This window comes from Rhinolophus sinicus, linkage group LG06 (assembly GCF_036562045.2).
Source record: "Rhinolophus sinicus isolate RSC01 linkage group LG06, ASM3656204v1, whole genome shotgun sequence".
NCBI lineage: Eukaryota > Metazoa > Chordata > Mammalia > Chiroptera > Rhinolophidae > Rhinolophus > Rhinolophus sinicus.
Window position 1 is genome coordinate 125,224,749 of NC_133756.1, and position 13,897 is coordinate 125,238,645.

The window sequence follows — 13,897 nt, forward strand, 5'->3', positions numbered from 1 at the left end:
CATGGGTGTATAAATTTGTGAAAAACCATTCAATTTTATATAAATTATACTTTGATGAGGTTGATCTTTAAAATTTTTATATGGTTTTGGGTATAAAATTCAATTTTGTGTAGATCAGTGTACTTAAAAGAATGCAGTAATAAAATGGTCTTCCTGTGACAATTTCAATACAAGATTGTCTTTTCCCTTTCCTTGTATATGCTAAGCTTTAGACACGTATGAGTCAAGCTGCTGAATGTGCAGACTTACAGCTGCTGGGATGGATTCTCTCCTTTTTTCTTCACTTTCTTTAACTCTCCTTCCTTACCCTCTTACCTTCCTTTCTCCTCATCCCTTTCGTTAAAACCTATAACAATTAACTTTTGTATTGAACTTTATAGTTACAAAGCACTTTCCAACTTCATTTGATTCTCAGAATAATTTTGGGAGGCTGGGATAGGAATAGTTACTCATTTTACAGATGGAAACAACAACAAAAATGAGGGCCAGTGAGATAACAATTATACCCAAGGCAGCACAGTTGTCACATGCCTTGGAACATAATCAATAGCTGCTTTCTTAGCTTCCTTGTCTTTTTTTACCCCCTACATTTTGAATTGTTTAGAGTAAAAATCTTACCAAGTTGTAAAAATGAATTCCATTTAGTTACAAATGTAATGATTACCTTCATTGAAAAAACTAAGCTTTACGAAAATTTTCATCTAAAATGTTCTGGATATCTGAAATAGACCTAACATAGTAAGAATAGGATGTACAGTCTCAGTGATTATGGGATACCTTGACAAAAATCTTGTCACCTCAGACAGATCAGTCTGGGCCTTAATATGCCTTTGGTACTTATCATCAAGGGCCTTGTCATTGGTGTTCACCCACAAAATTCTGCAATGGAAGGCTGTAAAGGGAAGATTAATTCTTACCTTTCTTTTATATTCTAGCGATCATGGTCGTATCCTGAATCCGCATTTCCTCTCTGCTACCTGCAGCCAGATATTTTTCTGTTTGAATAATAGAGCTATCATTTATAAGATCAGTTAAACAAATCATACCTGCATTGATCTTTATCTCTTCTTGATTTTTGTCTAATCCTATCCCAGTTCAAAACCACTTTTGAAAATCCATAGTTTATACTTTTCATACTTTTCTGAATTCCTCAGACTTGCCCAGGGAGGCATAGACTTATCTAAATTGGCTGTGGCACTGGCAACTGGAATTGAGGGGTGTGATAAGGTTACCTACTTATGTTTATACTGGCCTAATTTAGTGCTTTTCCCATTAATCTTCACACATTTATTTATTGATCACACTCATTTCTGTGTCTGCCACAAAGAGATAGACGTGGTCCTGTCCTGGAGAAGTTCACCTCTAAATTTCCAGTGATATCTGTGTTGCTAGCTTGACAAAATAAAAAGAAACCTACAAATAAGTTTGGTGTGCTAATCTCACTGCCAGGTAAGCTCCTAAAGGGTCCTAAAGCCAAGGTCCTGAGGTAGATAAAGGAACTCTGGCACCCTAGATAAAGTCCAGTATCCTATGAGGGCTGTTCTCTCTGAAGCTGAGACACAGGCCCCATTCTAGCTGTAGATCTGCAAATCTTGCTGGTTTTCAGTTCCCAGTAATCAGGGAGAGAGGGAATCAACATTTTTGGGGCACCTTTTATGTGTCAGGTGCTCTTACATACATTGTGTTATGTTGTGATTGTCACAATTCCATGATGTACGAGTCAATTCTGGAATCTAAAATAGATATGTACTAGAGCAAAGAGGACTGACTTTGGAATCAGGAAGATTGAGGTTTCAGTTCTGGCTCAGCCACTAGTTCATTCATTCCTTTCTTCATTTATTCACTAAAATATTTATAGAAATCCTGGTAAACATTCAAGATCTGTGGTAGGAGGTGAAGATCTTGAAGTGCATAAGACATAACCCTTGCAGAGCATTTGAGATCTTGCTTCCAGCAATTGTCATCAGTTTTGACATAAACTCAAATAAACTCTTGCAAAAGGTCTCTGTGTTCCCCTTTCTCCCTTTTGCAAACTAAAAACAATAATTGATCTTTTAACTAATTGTGTTTGAAGGTTTATGATTCATTTAAGTATCTATTGTTAAAAAACAAAATTCAACAGAGTAAATTTGAAGATCCAGTTGGATTTATTTAAGCATTCACGAATCAGGCAGCATCCCATCTAGCAACTAGAAGGACACTGATGAGTTGTTCAAAATGGAAATTTTTTATAGGCACAAAGAGGGTGAGACTAAGAAATTAAAAGAGTGGATTATTTCAAGCAAGGACACTTCCTCTTAGGGGAAAGCAGAGGGACTTCCTTCCCAGGCAGATTACCTCACTAGTGTTGATCAGGAAATACCAAACTGATTGATTAGATTATGTTTTTGGAAGATGGTAACATTAGATCAGGTATTAAATCTAGGTTTGGTATCATGGGGCTTTCATGATGACATTTTGGGCCTATGGTTTTCTGTTTAACACTATGTTCACATAACTTTATAACAAAAATAACAGATGTGAAATTATTCAAAATCTCAACATTCTAGAAAGTCAATTACTTTTACTTGCCAGCCTTGTTTCCCAATCTTTGTCTGTTACAAAGTTGTATCCTTACATAAATGTTTTTATGTTGTTACAAGGTATATAATATTTGTAATTTTACATTTAAGTGATATAAAATATTTTATTATATATTAATTAGTAATAAATATATTAATGTGTTATATATTATATGGTGTGAAATATTTATGAATGGATTCTTGTAACTTGCCTTTTCACTGTGATGGTTGGATATATCTGAATGAATATTTCCATCTGCTGAGTGTGGATGAAAACCTCCAAAAAGGAAGTTTAGGAAAGCAGATGTACATTTTTCTATATTTTTGTGTTTTTCAAGAATGAATAACAATAGGAAATTTTTATGCATAAAAAATGTCATTTATATACAAAGCAGCTCAAATTGTTATTATTAAATACATATAATAGTCAAAATATCAACTTTTGTGTGTGTGTGTGTGGATTTCTGACACAATTGGGGAAAAAACTTGAAATCAGTTAACACAGTGAAGAGTTAACCAATCCCATATTGCTCGACATTTCTCTTGAGAGAAGTAATTCAGTGGGATGAAAACTTTGAAAACAAGTGTCCTAGGTTTGAAATGCTAGGTGAACCTCTTACATTCTAAGTGAGCTTGGGCAAGTTATTTAACTTTCTGAAAATGTTTCTTTAACTGTTTTAAAGAAGGTGGGTTTTAATAGGGATTATGCTTTTATTCTGCATTTATTTTACTCAATAAAAAGCCGTAATTTTTTATTATAATAAACATGTTATGTGATAAATACCTTTTAAACATAAAGCTCATTTAATCTTTTGTTATTTCCTTAGGATAGTCACATAAATGGGATTACTTGGATCAAAGATTCTAAACATTTTTATGTTATAAACAGTGTCAAATTGCTTTTCAAAAGATTTCCTTCAATTACACAACGAGCAGCAATGGATTGCATCACTCATTGCATCGGATTCACCTTATAGCCACTACAAGTATATTATGATGTGAAAATTTGCAATTGATTATTTCAATTTTCTTTCTGTGGAGTCTGACGGTTTTCCTTTTTCATTAGCAAGACTTGTCAGCGTGAGACAGCTCAGGGCCACGTGGGCTGCCGACTGCACACGTGGACTACATATCCCAAGGTGCTCCGCGGCGCGACGACAGGAAGTGTCCGTAGCATCTCCCGCCTCCAGGCCGAGGCGAAGAGGTTCTATCCGGGGCCTTGGCGCTTCTCTTTCCTTTCGCGCCGGTTGCCGCTGCGGAGTGCGGCGGGTCCATGTGCGCAGTGAGCGGCGCTCTACCTGGCTCAGAAGCACCCGAGCCCCGCGTTTGACCGAGTCCGCGCTGCGATGGACCCCAACACCATTATCGAGGCCCTGCGGGGCACTATGGACCCAGCCCTGCGTGAGGCCGCCGAGCGCCAGCTCAATGAAGTAAGGACGCCGGGTTGGCGGCGGCGGGCAGGCGGTCTGTGTCAGGCCAAGCCCTCCGGGCCTGGCCAGAGACGCGGACGGCGTCGCGGAGGGGCCCGACTGGAGGGGTGGGGCGGGGACCTGACGGCGAGTGCCACGCCGGGGCGCCTCAGGCTGCTACTGCTGCTGCTGCGGTGGTGGCGGCGGCCCAGGCTGCCTTTGCGTCGGATCCTGAGCTGGGCCTCTGGCTGCGGTCGAGGCACGAGGAGCCGGCTGAGGCGAGGCGGGCGTGACCGGCTGGACACATGGCTGGGTCGGGTAGCCGACCGCCTTCTGGCTCATTCCTCACTCGTTCCTCGCGCCCAGGAGGGGGCGAAACTCATTGGGAGGTTTTTCAGACGTTTCCGGGAGCAGTCTCTCTGTTGCCGGGTTTTGGAGGGGCTCTTGGGAATGTAGAACTGGTCCATTGGGAGCTGCGCCTGTCAGCTTGTCACTTCACTGGGAAGCACAACTTTCGCCTCTCTGGCTGAGCTGCTGGGGGAAGCTTTCAGCAGCAAGCCCCCGCCTCTAATTTAGCAGGGTGAGGGTAGTGCGAGATACTCACATGAGTCTGATTCACTGCTCTTTAATAATGCCTCAGTCGGGAGGCAGGGCGATGTACTGGCAAGTGTCAGGTGAAGTGCACCCTTCAAGGTAGAGCTGCAACACTAATTTCTTTACTGACCTTGGGCAGGTCGCTTAACCTTTTGATGCTGAGTTTTCCCCATTCATAAAATTAGGCCACAGTGTTGCTGTGCCTGTCAAGTGAGACACTAAGACAGAGTGCCTTGAAACGTGCCAAGCTCCCTATCAAGAAGCTGAGGGTGGCTTCTTTTTTCCCACGTTTTTGAGGGACCCTCAAAACACCCTTGGAAAACAGCCTTATCATGTGGGTATTTTGTGCTATCTTTAGTTTCATTCTCTGTTTATAAATTTCTGCAACTTTTTATATTTTAGTAAGCATTTTAAATGTTTCTTAAAAGGACCGCTTTAACTTCCTATGACAGTTAATTGTCTTTGGTAACCATACTCCTGATTTTGGCAGCTTTAGTGAGGTTTAGGGTACATTTTTTTTTTTAACGTAAAAGGAAGTCCTTTAAAATAGAAATTGAATTATTTTATGCTCCTCTTAGTTGGTAGGCAAATCACTTAAAAATGTTTATGTTGACTTACTAGAAGCTGCACGAGTATTCCTAATTGAACATCATCAATGTACAGTGCAACTTTTAGAGAGCTCTGCCCTTAAGAAACTTATATTTTAAGACCCCCCACAGACTTGAGACAAATTAAGTATAAAATTGTTTTAAAATAAAAAGTTAAATCTATTTTATATGTAAATGAGACCATCATTTGATTATACCAAGAGCTATGCTCAAATACCGGGTCTCAGAGTAGCTTTGGGGAGGAACTTAGATTTTTTTTTGGATAGGAAATAGTGAATTGAAACAAGTTCCCAGTTTGAACCATTACTAAACTATGGAGGGACTTATGGATCACTTATTAGTTTGATTTATTTTGTGATAGGTTAAGGTGAGCATTATTTTGTTTATGAAGTATTAAATGCATGTATAAGCCTAGACACTCTAAAAATTTAGTCATAGTTATGACTAAATGACTTTGCTCTAATAGCACATTGTATTTTGCTCTAATAGCACATGACTTTGCTCTAATAGCACATTGTTTTGACTAAACATACTTGCAGGTAATTACCAATTTTAAAAATTATTATTTGAAAGAGTTGGTTCCCTTGTAGAAAAATAAGATAAGTAATACTTCCTGCAAATTTGAAAATTTATTCCTCCAGCAGGTATTGAATGTCTAGTTCTATGCACTAGCATCTTGTAATGGAGACCTGGAGTAAGTATTTCACAAGCTAGTTTTTGGAAGATAAACAAATAAAATAATACTCAGGGCATTTTTTACTTAACTGTTAAGGTGCTGTTAGGGTTTTGGAATACTCTGGAATAGTGAACACTGCTTATCTTTTCTGTCAAAGGAAATTTGGTATCTGGTCTGCATTTGTGATTGTTAGTTATTTATATTTTTTAAATTTCTTTTGATTATTACACCTAGATTTTTAAAGTAATCTTCCTAAGGTAACTTTTCTGTTAGAGTATTCTCATCTCTAATCTTCATTCTAATGAAGTGATTCCATTTGAATAATTTTTGCTTTGACTTTCTGTGATGGAACCTTGATTTAGGAAATAGATCCCAGATAAGTCTTGAAGCTTAACTGTAGTAAGAATAGGAAGGTAACATTTTATATCTGGCAGGGTCTTCTTTCTTTGACTAAGTAAGATAGGATGAACCAGTCATTCCATGATGTCTCTACTGAAGCTATATTTTGTTTCATTTAGTTAAAAGAAAAAGATCATTGACATTTGAATGAATCTCTTCAGCTAAGTGAAGTAATCACAGTTCTGTAAAAATTTTAAATGTTATCAAAGTATTATAGTGCAAATAGTTTTTTAAAAAGTGCTCCTGCCTCAGTGATTATTTCTTCTGTTTGAAACCCCTTTTACTCAGTTATCTCCCAGACTTGTTCTCTCACTTCTGTCACTGTTCCAACTGTCTCCATATCACTAAAGAGTTCCTGGACTACCACACTCCCTATCTCCCTTCGCTTGTTTATTCCTCTTTATAGCATTGATTTATCATCATACGTATTTTACTTAACTGTTCTCACTATAATTTTGAATTTCAGGAGATCAGGAATTTTTGTCTTTTATTACTGCCATTCTTTGATTTGTCCGTGTTAGGCTTCATTACTTGTAATAGATAACATAGGCTTTAGTCTGTTATACCACCTCTACCTCAAGGATTTTGGGGGTATTTATTTATTTTTTTATATTACATATAGATAAAATTAAGAACGTTTCATTAAACTGTTAAAGATATTTCTTTGGCGTATTTTCAGAAACATCTGACTTAGTATTCCCCACTGACTTACTCTGTAGTATGTTGAGAATGTTTTTTGAACTGCTGTTAAAATTTTAACAAACTTTGCCTCAGAGCCTGGAGAAAACCATTAAAAAGTAGAAGTATTCTTGGAAATATCACTGAAAACCACTTTAGCCTTTTTTTAAAACTACTGAATTCTGAACTAGCTGGAGGATCTTAGGAAAGTTATTTAACCTCTACGTATCATTTTCCCATATATAAAATTAAAGTAGTTACAGTATGTATGTCATTGTGTTATGTGGGTTTAGTGAGATGATGGCATGTAAAAAATTTCAGAAAGCGTTTGGCACCTAGTAAATTCTCTCCAGATTATTTGAACTGTCAGTTGATTAACCAGTCCAATATGTCATACATTTTATTTTCTGTGTTAGTCTACTAACTTAGTAGTTGTATGTCTCAATGGAAAATGATCAGCACTAATGGCGAAAGAACACCAGTACATATTCTTTGGACACAGATCACTAAGTAGGTATTGTTATTGTAAAATATAAAATATATGACATTTGCTATTCATTCACTCAACCTTAATTGTTATGTTCCAGAGACTGTTTGCTCTTGGGTATACAAAAACTGTCCTTTCCTATATGTACACACACAAACTCTGAAATACTTGTCTCTTCATTTGTGAGATAAAGATAAAATATCTCTGAAGGTTTGGGGCAGATTATGTTAATAGACATCAGTCTCTGTGCTCTCTTCCTGCTTTAACTGTCAGCGTTCTTTATTGAAAACCTTTCTGTGTACAAACCTTTACTCGTGCTGCTCAGCTGTCCTGTTAAGCTCTTATCACCTAAAATTAACATTTATCCTCACGAATCCTATCTTAAATGCCATCTTTTCCCACCCTGACCTGTGGTGCTGTATAAACTCAAAACATCTTTTTTACATGCCATCATCTCACTAAACCCACATCTTTTTAATATGTTGTATGTTCTCCTTTGCATTTTATTTTAACTATTTTAATTTTTGAACTAGATGACTGCTCTCTTCTCTAAGTATTTCATTGATTTTAATTTACCTCCAGTAGGAATTAAATCTGTAGATCAAGATTTTTTTTTTTTAACCCTGGCGTATTAGCTGAGAGTAGACACTCAACAAGTAATTATTTCTGTTATTTAAAAAATATTTGAGTGCCTATCATGTGGTAAATAGTATCTTTGATGCTGGGGATCCAATACTGTACTACTCAAGACAGTCCTGGTTGTCATGTAGCTCGCATTTGAGCTTAAATTTTAAATGTAATGTCAGGAAGCTTTGTTTTTTGAAATACATATTCTGAATGACAGTTCCCACCCTGGTTCATTTAATAGCAAATATCTTTGTCCTAGGCACGGAGCCAAGAGGTAGATAGGAAGAAGTTCATGATTCCTGCATTTTTGGAGCTCCATAGTCAACACGGCCCTCATAATACATGCGGTCCAAACTATAATAGAGCCATGTGTAAGTCTTGGATGAGGAAACTATTATATTTGCCTTTGGTTAAGGCAGATACAATGTCAGCATCAATACTTGCTGTTATACTTGCAGCCAAGAAAAATGCCCTAAGTAGAATTCAAAGGCTTACCTAGGAGCCTTTTAAACCCTCAGTTCCTAACTTAATGTGCTAAAAAATGGTTCTGAAGGCAGAAAAGCTGCTTTCTTGCGTGCTTTATCTGAAAAAGTAAGTGAACTTAGCTTTGATAAGGTTCTTGATATATTTGTTTGTCTTTTAAATTCATAAACTATCCTGAGTCACCTCTGGGATCTTCACAGATGATTACTATTACTACTGTGATATATTTTATTTGTAAGTGATTAATTGGATTTCAGTTTAATAAAGGACTTACACATGTTTAATTCATGAAAATCTTAGATCTAGAAAATTGCAAAATCACAGCATGTTTATAGTACAATTTGGTATGTCTAGAAATTCAGCAAAATATTTATGAGAATATAGTGTATATTTTTAAAGACCATTTGTAGTCCGAGCAGGTAACATTCCTTAGTTAAGACTATCATGAAGTAGATACTGTTTTGAATTTGGGAGAGGGAAAGTCCCTGGATACTTCGGCTGTTAGACAGGAAGTTGACAGCATGTTAAAGATCTGACAGAGAGCACTATATTAATATTGGTAAGAAAACAATTTTCTTTTTCAGATATATTAGACGTATATATTATTTTTCTTATTTCTATCAGCAGTACATAAGTTTGATTTAAAGTGGGTTTTTTCTTTTGGTCGCTATGTAATTTATAATTTAAAAGTTTTTAAAAACTTCTTAGTTGGAAAGCATTTACGTATTGCCGCTATTTAATGAAAGACAGGAGGACACAGTGAAGAGCCTCAGTGTGGTCCTGATTCTACCACTGTGATGACTTAACCTCACTATGCCTCATTCCATGTAGGTAAAATAAAGTATTTGCTTTGTCAAATTCTCTAGTAAAACAGAAAGGTTAGAATTCTTTTGAATCTTGAAATTGTCTGGTTGTATTTATTTTATGTAAACTCTGATGTCACATGCCCTTAAATTAAGCCTCTCCCTTATAAATTGTGTAAAGTATACCGTGTTTCCCTGAAAATAAGACCGGGTCTTATATTAACTTTTGCTCCAAAAGATGCATTGAGGCGTGTTTTCGTGGGATGTTTTATTTTTTCATGTACGACGATCTACATTTATTCAAATACAGTCATGTCATCTTCTTCTGGAACATCATCATAACGTACTAAAGGCGTCTGTCTGGCTGACGATATTAACTGGGGCTTATTTTCGGGGAAACACAGTAGTAGCTAATTGAAGTCCTCCTCTTTGGTTGTATTCCAACGGAGAGAAATAATAAAAAGTTACCTCTTAAAGAGTAAACTTTAAAAGATATCAACATTAGGTGATTATGTTGGAAAATATGTGTCTAGAGGGGAAACTGATACTGGAGAAAACGTGACTTAAGGTTAAATCTGGTTTGGTGAGCTGGTAAACACCCAGGAGAAAATGTCTAGCAGGCAAGGAATGTGGAACTGTAGTTTAGGGCAGAAAGTGGCAATGGAAAAGTAATTTTTTTTCTGCAGGTGGATTGAGAGGAAAGGAGTGTGATCCAGAGGTGTGGGGTGGACTGAAGGCTACACTTTGGGCCATGCGCATTTCTGGGACTGAGAAACAGGAAAAAGGAGACTGGAGAATTGTGCATTAAAAGTAGAACAAAGCCAATAAAATGAATTTCAAGTAAGAAGGTTGGTTATGGGCAATTTGGTTTTCTTTTTCCTTAAGTTTCATAAATGTTCTACTGCTGAATATGAATTATTTTTGTAATAAGTGAAAACTATTAGAAAAAGAAAGCATTGTTGACATTTCTAAATGAGGGGTTTTAAAGTAAAATGAAGACTTGAGGGGCGAAGCTTTTAAAATACTGGTAAACTTGGAGAAAGCAATTTCCAGTTACAGGGTTAGTGTGTGGTATGCTAGTAAAGGAGTGGGGAAAGATTGTAGATTAAAAGGATAGTAAGGTTGGGGGAAATTTGTTTATGTGGATAGGTGTATTTTTCTTTTTTTTTTTCTTTGATAAAATTAGACTTTATTTTGGGGAGTAGGGAAGCTGCCTGTGGAGTAGTTTTCAGGCCTATTATTACCTGTTGTAATAATAGTTTTCCACCTGTAATGTAGTCATCTATCCTAGAATTACATCCCTTATACTACTTCAGGACCTTATAGACCTACAGCATAGATCTAATATGTAAAAACTTTCAAAAAAAAAGTTCACACTTACTGGATCTTGATGTGGTCACAATTGCCTATTCATTTTTGTCTTTGACTATTCTCTTTTATTCTCCTAATAATCTCTTTAATATAACACTCATACTTTTAAAAATCCTTTCTCCCCATTTCTGTGGGTTTGAGTCCTTTAGGGTCTTACTCAAAATTTTACCTGTTAGTCCAATTAGAATTAATTTCCCAACCTACCTTTATAGTGCTCTTTTATCTCAGTAGTGTCTGGCACGTAAGGACTACTACTAAGTGGAGTGAAGAATTTTCATGAGATGGATTAAGGGTGAATGTCAAATTATCTGGGTTGTTGACAGATAATGAGAAGGTGTAAGAAGTTGTCTAAAAAGGTTTTTATGTTATTGTTGGCAGCTTTCAAACTTGAGTATTGGTAGTTTTAGCTCTACGAAATGATGTATAATGGCCCATTAGTTGCTTTAATTCTGGTTCTCTGCTACAAGCCAGAAGCTTGAACAGGGATATACGAGTAATTATAGTGTCAGCAATCAGAAGTTACATTTATACTTTGACTCATATAAAACATTTATTGTAGCATCTTTTAAGGCCTCTGTCAATGTTTGCCAAACTATTGAGAATACCATAATTACTCAAATTTTAAAGGGTATTTGTGATAAAGATTGATGCTAGTGATATTTATACTTATTTTTTAAATTATCATAACACCCCCCCGCCCTTTCAAGCCGTTGTTTCTCACTCTAGTTGTGTAGGACACAGCTCCCTGGCCCATGCTGGTATTATGAGCCTTGCTATACTGTAATATAAGACCGGGTCTTACATAGTATAAGACCCGGTCTTATGTTAATTTTTGCTCCAAAAGATGCATTAGAGCTGATTGTCCAGCTACATCTTATTTTCGGAGAAACAGGGTACCTAGATAACATTTCTTACAATATGTTTACATTTTTTTGGCATCCCAGATAGATATGCCACATTTTGCTTTTCCAGCTCATCAGTTGATGAACACGTGGGTTGTTTCCATTTTTGAGCTGTTATGAATAATGCTGCTGTGGAATGTTCAGGCAAAAGTAGTCTTGTAATTTTTTCAATTGAGGGATAACTTACATATAATACAAGTCGCAAAAATATGTACAGCTCAGTTAGCTTTTACCTAGGTACCACCATCTAGATGAAGATATGTACCGGGGGTGCCAAAAAACTGTATACAAGTGGACTCTGGTCAACGTTGCTCAAGCAGTAGTTGGGCGTAATCAGAAGTGTCTGGACGCTGATGGTAACCACTTTGAGCACCTGTTGTAATTGCAGAAGTCAAATGTGACTTGTATTCATCTTTTATTATCGGTATATACATATTGAATATTACAATGTTATCGGTGTGTGTGTGTATATATATATATGTGTGTGTGTGTGTGTGTGTGTATGATTACAATTTTAATACAGTTTTCCTTTCTTAAAATGTGTATGCATTTTTTTGGCACCGTCTGTATAACATTTGCACTGGCCTACAAGTTTCCCTTGAGACTCTTCCTGATCAATACCTTTCCTCCTCCAAGTTACCATTATTCTGACTTCTGTTAACTATAGATTAGATTTGTCTGTCCTCCAACTTCATGCACACGGAATCACCTGGTATGTACCCAGTTAGTCTGGCTTCTTAGCATGGTTTTGAGATCTGTATTGCTTGATTCTGTAGGTTGTTTTGTTTTTTTTTAAGTTACTGTATAGTATTTCATTGTATGAATTGTACCACTGTTTGTTTATACATTCACTTGTCATAGAACAGATATTGTGGGCATAAGCACTTATTTCTCTTGAATATATAAGGGTGAAATTGCTAGGTTGTAAAGTAGTTGCATGTTAGAAATTGCCCGTTTTCCAGTATGGTTGTACCAATTTATACATCTTCCAGCATTGTATGAGTTCACTTTTTTTTACCTCCTCACCAGCGCTTTGGTGTATTGCATATATTGTTTTGAGGTAGGACTGTCTTGTCACTTGCACTCATTCTTTTGGATACATTTGCTAATTTTTGTGGAGTGATCAACTCTTCCTCAGGTGTTGCAGATATTTCCCCTTTTTTAAAACATTGTTTTTACTTTTTGTCTACTTGATACTAACACTGTTTTATGGATGACTTCTTTCTCAAGCCTCCCGCCACCCCCCAGCTCTCCTGCAGTAGGGAGGGCTCCAGTCCGCCCTCCTATGAGAATGTGCGGCACAAGTGGCACCCAGAGGTGTGCCACCACTGCCCCGATGTGCCCATCCTCCTGGTGGGCACCAAGAAGGACCTGAGAGCCCAGCCTGACACCCTGCGGTGCCTCAAGGAGCAGGGCCAGGCGCCCATCACGCCGCAGCAGGGCCAGGCGCTGGCCAAGCAGATCCACGCTGTGCGCTACCTCGAGTGCTCGGCCCTGCAGCAGGACGGCGTCAAGGAAGTGTTCACTGAGGCTGTCCGGGCTGTGCTCAACCCCACGCCGGTCAAGCGTGGGCGGTCCTGCATCCTCTTGTTACCCTGGCACTCAGCTTGGAGGCTGCCCCTGCCCCCCCACCAATTGTGCCTTGGCGCCTTGTCTGCCCCCAGCTGTGCCTTAAGGACTAATTCTGGTACCCCTTGCCAGGGGGCTCCCTGATGCCTGTTTCTCCTTAAGGAGGCCCACAGGGAAAAGGGCTGTGGGCCCTGCCCCATTCTGCTTGGGAATACCAGGTATTCGTGAGAGCTCACCCAGGCCAAGATTGGATCCCTCCCCAAGAAGCCAACCCAGTGCCCCCTCCCCATTTTCCCCTACTGACCAGTTGATCCATCTTTCTACACCGATTTTGCTGCCTTCCTTCCCTCAGGTTAGGGACTCTCAGCTGTCCCTAACCTCTCCCTTGCTGCTCTTCATATTGCTCCCCCCTCGCGATGTTCTTTCCCTGTCCCAGAGAAGCCACAGAATCCTGAGACGATGAATGTGCCCTAACTTGCCCCCATGTGCCCAGGCCTTATGCATCGCTGACAGGCTCCTACCCCCATCAGTACTGGTAAAAATCTCCTGTGTCCAGTGGGTGGGTGTGTTGGGGGGACTGTTTTATTACTTTCAGCTTTTGGTGTCATGGTTCGTTTTCCCCACCAAGATGATAAAAATAGATAGCTTCGTTTCCTTCAAGTACTCTAGCAGTTTTGTTTTTTATATTTAAACCTTAAGAAGTTAGAAATTGCTGAAAGTCCTTTGTTAA

General features: G+C 38.2%; 2 protein-coding genes across 2 annotated transcripts in view; both read left to right on the forward strand.

Moving 5' to 3' along the window:
* The first annotated feature begins 3,722 nt into the window (after positions 1 to 3,722).
* Positions 3,723 to 13,897, forward strand: part of IPO7 (importin 7) — a 47,710-nt gene continuing 37,535 nt past the window's right edge. Inside the window, exon 1 of the mRNA XM_019728877.2 lies at positions 3,723 to 3,991. Coding sequence (XP_019584436.1) covers positions 3,908 to 3,991 — 84 coding nt within the window. The 5' untranslated portion in view covers positions 3,723 to 3,907. The remainder of the gene's footprint in view (positions 3,992 to 13,897) is intronic.
* Positions 12,696 to 13,446, forward strand: LOC141572232 (rho-related GTP-binding protein RhoG-like). Its single transcript, XM_074335974.1, has one exon. The coding sequence runs from the start codon at positions 12,808 to 12,810 to the stop codon at positions 13,309 to 13,311; it is 504 nt and encodes a 167-aa protein (XP_074192075.1). The 5' UTR covers positions 12,696 to 12,807; the 3' UTR covers positions 13,312 to 13,446.

Excerpts from the sequence above, each read along its gene's own strand:
- LOC141572232 (XM_074335974.1), top strand. The coding sequence starts at position 12,808 with ATGGATGACTTCTTTCTCAAGCCTCCCGCCACCCCCCAGCTCTCCTGC.